An 8,053-nucleotide genomic window follows, 5' to 3' on the forward strand; every position below is an offset into this window, starting at 1 on the left:
CATTTGCGGAGAGGATGTAGGACTCGGGAGCTATAATAGGTTTGGTAACCAGGCTAGCAGCTGATATGTTGTTAGGATTTGATAAGCTCACACCCAATGACAATAGTGACGAAAAGACTGAAGGAGTGAGAACACCCTATTTATTTATTTATTTCTGTTTTATTTAAACAGTGTAGAGACCTCAGTGCTATTTAAAAACACTGCTTTTCAGGAATGCCCTGTACGTGACAACAAGTTACACATGAAAACAATGAAACCAACACATTAAACAATACATGAAGTTACACAACAACCAAGCATCAAAACAAAATCGTTAACCAAATAACCGCAAATCAATACCGTTAAGCCAGCCCAAGGCTCTGACCCATAGAAAGAACACTACCAGTACAACTTACATTGCCTCTTATGCCAGATACCTTTGCAAAAGTGTACATAACGTTACTTTATTTTTTTCAGTTTTTATAACACTGCAAATACAAGTATTTCAGTGTCCAGTGCATTACTACAGTCAACGATCCGTGAATTAAAAAATCTCATTTTCCCTCCTGCAGAAACATCAAAATTGCAGTACTTAACGTTACATGTAGTATAAAGTAGAGTCGATTTATTTCTCAAGCTAACCCCAAAAGATGAGATTTGTAATAGTTCTAGAACAATAGATGATGAAGTAATGCTATTATGACCTGTAATTGTATAGTATCATGTTACCAGGGATATGCATATGTAACAGAACTTTGTTAACCCATGTCATTAAGCCTCTGTACAGGCAAAACCGGTCATGATAGTCTGAATACAGTAGTTCAAATGTGAACTACACGGCTCCAGATCAGATGTCTTACAGAGGGACGACTATTATAAGATATTATACCTTTAGGAATGAATCAACTACTAGTACTAAACTGTAAACAAATTTGCAGTACATGTTTGCACTAGCTCAGCTGCAGGATATGGGAGGACTCCTCAATTGTACATGTACATATTGATTTTTCTGGTGTGCATGGGAAGAAATTCTGTAATTTCGAAACACTAAACAGCCTTTACTGTAACAGAAGTATAATAATGGGCCTTGTACATCAAACAAGACTTTTAATCTTCCCTGGTCTTCATATTTTCCTTTTACTGTATAAATTGATGATATAAGACAATATCATTTCACAATAATCTGTTTTTGATGAGCATTACAGTAATTCAGTTACGACAATGTGCAATCATTCAACACAGTACAGATTCAATGTATAATGTGTATTACAATGTCAATGATATATCATGTACATGTAACATTAGATTTAAGGTCATTGTATAAAGCCATGAACTGGTACAATGCCACTTATGTCAGAGCCATGTTCAGGAAGTGAGAAGGAAAGGGAGGGTAGCATGATGGAAAATTCCATTGCCTGGGGTTCTGTCATCTGACTTTAATCTACTCTCCAAGCAGAGGTTTGGGGTTATTTTAGGCATGTTTTTAGGCTTTTTTTATCGGGGTTTCTCTTTTGCACTGGAATTTTTTTTTTCAATGGGTGAAAAAAAATTCCAGTGCAAAAGCCAAAAATAACCACAAACCCAAACCTCTGCTTGGAGAGTACTTTGAGCACATGATTGAAACTAGAGTTCCCCGATCTCATACCTTCGCCAAATGATGTTAATCTTTATGACTGACAAATTATACATTAGATTATTCCCCCCTGATTTAACAAATAGGAACCTAATTTTCATGAATTATATCATTTTATCATAATCTAAACCAAAAGACAGTCTTATATTAACAAACAATGTATTCTAGTTTTTCCTAATAAATTATGCAAATGAGGTCCTGATTTGAATAAATTATGTTTAATGATGTTCACCTCATCTTAACTTTCAAATACCACGAGTATGAAATTCCAGGCAGTTATCATTACATAATTATAAAATTTTCTCATTAATTATGCAAATTAAGTCATTATTAACATAATCAATATCTGCCTGTGTTTCTCTCGTTGTCAGTTACCAATGTCACAAGCTTCAATTGTCCTATCATGGAATGCAGCTGATTTATAGAATTTCCCCATAAATTATGCAAATTACATCCATATTTGCATAATTGTCACATCATTATATTAAGCATCACGTAAGCTACCTACATACCAAAAATCATGACGATCCATCAACCGGTTCTTGAGTTATCCCCTTTTGAATATTTTCAAGAATATATCCCTGCAGTTCCAGAGCAAGCCGCTAGGGGGCCCAAACTCAGGTCACTTCTTCCCTAGCCCAAGAGCTACCTACCATCCAAATTTCATCACCATAGCATGTCTAGATCATGAGATATCAAAACCGGAAGTTCAGGTGCAGTACTATAACAAGCCGCTAGGGGGTCCAAAATCAAATCATTTTGAGGTCTCATCAAGACCTACCCACCTACCAAGTATCAAGACAATCCATCAAGGCCTTCTCAAGTTATCGTGTTTACAGACACACACACACACAAACACACACATACACGAACGCCTCTGAAAACATAACCTTCTTGGCGAAGGTAACAATCTAGGAGAAACACCTTGCAGCTGACATGTGGTAAATCCACAGTAAAGGTTTAATGAGGGTCTGCATGTGGGGGTCCTGGCAACGGTTAACGTTAAATTCAGCAGGGCCGATAACGCTTAACGGTAAATTCAGGACGGCCGGCAACACTTAATGGTAAATTTACAGGCTTTTTTTTCGAGCTGCACTGGATTTGGTATCTCGCTTTGTGAGAAAAGGTGATCACTGACAAAATTACGTATACCTTACATGTAAATTGTAATGAAGCACGCATTAAAGGTATGTGTTCCCTGTGTTTCCCACCTGCCCTGGTCCCGGAGTGCGTCCGAGTCGGCCAGGGCTCTACCCAGCTTGACTTTTGCCCGTTCGCCCAGTCTTACCGATGGATTTTGAGAGAGGAGCGCCGTAGGCGCTGGCAATCTGAGGGGGTCCGGAGGATGCTCCCCCTGGAAATTTAGGATTTTTTAGCCTTCAAAAACGCAATTTCCCGCATTTTGAGAGGCAAATTATGGTGTTGCGCGCGAGCAATGTAGGGGGGTCCAGGGGCATTCTCCCCCGGGAAATTTTGGATTTTCAAACCTTCAATGACGCATTTTCTAGCACTTTGAAAGGCAAAATTAGGCGTAACGAAGAATTATTTTTTAACGATTAACGCTGAATTTAGGATGACAAATAACGTTTTACGTTGAATTAAAGCGACCAATAACGCTTCACGATGAATATACCGATAACGCTTAACGTTGAATTAGAGCGGGCCGGCAACGATTAACGGTGAATTAAAATAGCCCATAACTGTTAACGAAAAAGGGCATACAGGCCCTCTTTAATACTTAGTGTTGAAGTAAAAGTAAATATGTTTTATGTTTAATGTTCTATGGTATTTGGACCACGGTCTTTGGATGTAATTGATGTTGCCTTGTAGCTTCTAGGTACAGAAGTATTGTTCTTATGAAATAAAGGCTAAGCTTTAACTTTCATGCTAAGTATTGTTCTTGGTGGGTCAGCTGTGTGTATATCTGGTAGGTTAACAGCATATGGGTGGGGAAGATTGATAGGCAAAAGGACAGGAGATCAAAGGTTTAGCTGGTAGCCAGAGGTAGATATGGGGAAAGCTGAGGATTGCATACTCCCTGGAAGTCTGAAATCTCTGATTTCTTATTGTTCAGGTGTTCACTGATGGCATCACCAACAAACTGGTGGGATGTTACCTGGAGGGGAATAAGAGAGACATGGTGCTGGTCAGGGTGTACGGCAACAAGACAGAACTACTGGTGGACAGGGTGGCAGAGATAGAGAACATGCAGGTCAGGTCCCTTCCCTATTTTTTTATAACAGATAAACAACAGGAGAGATTTGGTGTAGGAAACAACAGCCAGTGGCTGTATTTTGGGTTAACATTACTGGTATATGATTTGAAATGAATGTTTCATCACAGAGCATATGATTTGTATTCAATCCTCTCAGTCTCAATATCAGTTTTGGACTGTTGAAGACTCTGTGTTCACAGATTCTCCATGCCAATGGCTGTGCTCCAGAGCTGTATGGTGTGTTCACGAATGGCCTTTGCTATGGCTACGTACATGGGGTTGTGCTGGACACACAGCTCATCAGGGACCCTAAAGTCTCCAGGTATGGTAAGACGATTCTGATGTAACCATCCATACCCGGTATCTCCACTAGTTTGTAAATAGACCAGTCCCATAGCCCCAATCACCTTGAGCAGCCAAACATATAAATGCAAAAATAAGAACATAAGAAATGCAAATATTTCACAGACAGGCAGGTCACTTTCTCATTCATGATTGGTCTAACTGCTAATTGTCATGCTATCATTGGATCAACTGCTAATTGTGATGGGCAGTCAGGATCGGTGTAGTATTGCTCCTGAACAGATTTGGAAAAACATGGCAGCTGTGCATGCATAATAACATATTAGTACCAGTATTATAGTGAGGAGCTTCTCTGTGTCATATGGCATTCATGAATAATATGAAATGTACATAGATATTCATCTAATTTCTTGTTCTCTCTTCTGCTACAACCTGTGTTCAATCAGGAAAGGCTGTGCTCTTCTCTGCAAATTTTCCAAATACATGTATTCAACATATTTCGCCCTTGTGTTGTAGAGGTCAGGCTGGGTACTTGAGCCATGTCAGAATGCTATTTATCTGTTGACCATGTCCACTTCATCATTGTATCCCCCAACAAATCAATGATATTCAAGCAGACAGCTCAGCCTTTATAGGCTGTACATGAACATGAACTACAGTTGCATGACTACCCCTGGCCCCACCATATACAAACACCTTGGTGTCATTACTAATCTCATTGGCTTGACTAATCTGCTAGCTGCCAGCATGTCAGTTTTATTACCTACTTTTCCCCTCCCCCCTTATTAGTCCCATAAATGCTGGCAGTCTGCCCAAGTGCTCACTTGGTATTCTGTTATCATCACTCAGGGCAATTCCCTTCCCTGGGGGCTTCCAGGGGTGATTTGTCAACATTCAGGGCCTGGTGTCTGTCAGGGGAGTGGGCTGAAGTAAAGAGATAAACTGGATGCTGTTAAATCTGTAACACATTTTAACGAAAGCTTTTTTTTAAAATTTATTTTAGGTGCAGGAAAATTAATTGATCACTTACTGACTTTGGGTTTTAGTTGCTATCATGTTGATTCTAAACATTTTTGTATTTACAAAATCTTGAAATTATGGCTGTTCTCTCATCTTAGGGGTGTGTCAGATGCAAAAAATATCAGAAGTACGTAGGTCAAATTATGCAAGAAGGAGAGCATGGGTTTGCTGAGAGGACAGAAAAAAATTACTGAGTTGGAGAAAATCCTGGTGGAAAATCTTAAGATTCCAACCCATGTTCCTCAGGTTGAACGGAAGAGAGATGGCCAGAATGCACCACATCCAGCCAGCCAATGGGAAGATCCCCGAGCCTAGCCTCTTCATTAAAATGTCCAAATACTTCACCCTCATTCCAGAGAGTTTCCCTGATGCTGAGAAAAACCAAAGGTGAGGGGCTGGATTGTGTTTCAACCCTCTTAAAACCCTCCAGAAAGGGATACCTGAGGACTGCGATCAACAAAATGTCAAATAATAACACAATCCAGTTAGTAATATTTTCAGACTAGACATAGATTTGTCAGATGTGTTCTAGCCCCATTACAGTAAATTCAATTATTTCTGTGGGACTTAATTTCTCAGTAAGGAGGTTTTTGCTGTGTTTGCAGGTGAAAGAACTCTGTAGTGTAGTACATTGTGATACATTGTAAACATATATTCGCATGATCATGTCATGATGTTGAGTGGAAAAGTCAATTGCAAAAATGAATTTCCATATTAACAGGTATCTCTCCCACCCAATCCTGTAGGTACCAGCAGGAGATCCCCAGCACTTCCCAGCTGCAGCAGGAGATGGAGAGTCTCAAGGGGGCGCTGCTGCCACTCAACTCACCTGTCGTCTTCTGTCATAATGACCTGCTCTGTAAAAACATTGTCTACACAGAGGCTGAAGGTCTGGAAGAGCTTTAGTCTCTTTACCTAATGTGGCTTTTAAAAATGTGACTTAATGTGTACATGTAGATGGAATTTCTGATGTTACTGACAATTTCAAAGGAACACACAGTTGGGAGGAGGAATTTTTTTAAATGTGTTTTTTTTTCACAGACAAGGTGACCTTCATAGACTACGAGTATGCCAGCTACAACTTCCAGGCCTACGACATTGCCAACCACTTCGATGAATTTGCAGGTTTGACTATTTGCATGTTCTATTACAACCTGCTTGAAAATACTATGACATCAAAATCATACGACATCCTTCAACAGATGTGACCAATCCGTTTAAAAAACACACAAAATAGTAGCCTCCTTCGCAGTCTTGTTGGGCGTCGGCGTTATTTTTTCTCTGAGCGACGCTAGTAATATGCCGCCGCGAGGGACGATTTGCTGCCGAGGGCCTTTTGCCACGGAGAGAAGGTTTCCGCGCTCCAACAAGACTGCTTCCAATCGGCGAGTTAAAAGGGCTATCAAAAAACACTTAGGAGCGATTGGCATGGATGTGTGAACTTCCCGCAATAAACGCCACCAGTGCAGGGTGGTGTTCACGCCCCGTTGATCGACGAGCCAAAACTTGTAACTTTCCAGCGGTTAACCAACCGTTGACAAAGGCGAGCGCGTGTCATGCGTATCTATGAATTACCCTTGCGCGGACATGTGAATTGGACCTGCGCGAACATGTGAATTGGACCTGCACGAACATGTTAATAGCCTCTATGAAAGGCTGGCTTAATCCGAGGTCCTTTTAACTCGCCGATTGGAAGCAGTCTTGTTGGAGCGCGGAAACCTTCTCTCCGTGGCAAAAGTCCCTCGGCAGCAAATCGTCCCTCGCGGCGGCATATTACTAGCGTCGCTCAGAGAAAAAATAACGCCGATGCCCAACAAGACTGCGAAGGAGGCTACAAAATAGTCTCATTCACATTGAAAATAAGCCACTTAGAGAATGAATGAATGAGACTATTTTGTGTGTTTTTTTTGTCCTGAACTTTAGTTAGAACTTGGTCCTAAATAAACTAAATGAAGATTTTCTCCCCTGCAGGTGTAGATGAGGTTGACTACAGCCTGTACCCAGACAGGGAGTTCCAGCTCACCTGGCTCAGGAGTTACCTGCAATACTTCCACGCAGACCGGCCAGAGCCAGTCACGGACAGGGAGGTGGAGATATTGTATGTCCAGGTCAACAAGTTTGCCTTGGTGAGTAAATTATATTAAGCCCCTGTCATACATTCAACACCTTTCTATGACTCCCAATCTGAACGCATCTAAGAAGAATATGACTTATAAAGACTATAAAGAGTCTTATAAAGACTCAGACAACAGAACACCTTGGAAAAGGCCATGGTGGGCCATGTGTAATGGACTTAAGCAAGGAGTCTATGTATACTATGTCCAAAAATAATACACAGGATTTTTTGTAACTTGAATTTTGTTATGGTTTTTTTTGTGCCTTGATCTCTTCCCTTATGACCTCAATAAATGGCCAGCAGGCTGATTTGAGTATTTTATGATTATGAAAATAAAGGCTCAAACAGAAAAAAATTTACAGAAGAGTTTTTGTTCTGGCAGGCTGCTCATTTCTTCTGGGGACTGTGGGCACTCATCCAAGCCAGGTTCTCCGCCATTGACTTCGACTTCCTGGAGTAAGGAGACTTGTTTGATCCTTTGAGTCATCTAGTTATTACTTTTACCACAGTTTGAAGTACTAGTAAATAAGTTCAGAATTCTTACATCTTTATTGCCCTCTTGTTGATTTCTGGATTAAGTTCATGTTGAATAGATTTTCAACTCCTATCTTGTTTTACCCCACAGCTATGGCATCCTACGGTTTAATGAGTATCTCAAGAGGAAGGACGAGTTCTTGGCATTACAACTTCCTGAGTGAAGATCGTTATGTCTCGAGTGAAGATTATCTTGACCAGAATGTCCTCCCACCATGTTGTACATATTGCTGTAATTCTTTATTTTTTCACG

General features: G+C 40.5%; 1 protein-coding gene across 1 annotated transcript in view; it reads left to right on the forward strand.

The window, feature by feature from the left end:
• The window catches only part of LOC109475543 (ethanolamine kinase 1-like), an 11,374-nt gene extending 3,327 nt beyond the window's left edge, over positions 1-8,047 (forward strand). The window contains exons 2-9 of the mRNA XM_019776194.1: positions 3,687-3,824; positions 4,028-4,149; positions 5,397-5,537; positions 5,897-6,039; positions 6,192-6,275; positions 7,122-7,276; positions 7,649-7,722; positions 7,892-8,047. Of these exons, the coding sequence (XP_019631753.1) occupies positions 3,687-3,824; positions 4,028-4,149; positions 5,397-5,537; positions 5,897-6,039; positions 6,192-6,275; positions 7,122-7,276; positions 7,649-7,722; positions 7,892-7,964 (930 nt within the window). The 3' untranslated portion in view covers positions 7,965-8,047. The remainder of the gene's footprint in view (positions 1-3,686; positions 3,825-4,027; positions 4,150-5,396; positions 5,538-5,896; positions 6,040-6,191; positions 6,276-7,121; positions 7,277-7,648; positions 7,723-7,891) is intronic.
• Positions 8,048-8,053: the final 6 nt, after the last annotated feature.

This window comes from Branchiostoma belcheri, unplaced genomic scaffold (genome assembly GCF_001625305.1).
Source record: "Branchiostoma belcheri isolate BF01 breed outbred unplaced genomic scaffold, Haploidv18h27 scaffold34, whole genome shotgun sequence".
Taxonomy (NCBI): Eukaryota; Metazoa; Chordata; class Leptocardii; order Amphioxiformes; family Branchiostomatidae; genus Branchiostoma; species Branchiostoma belcheri.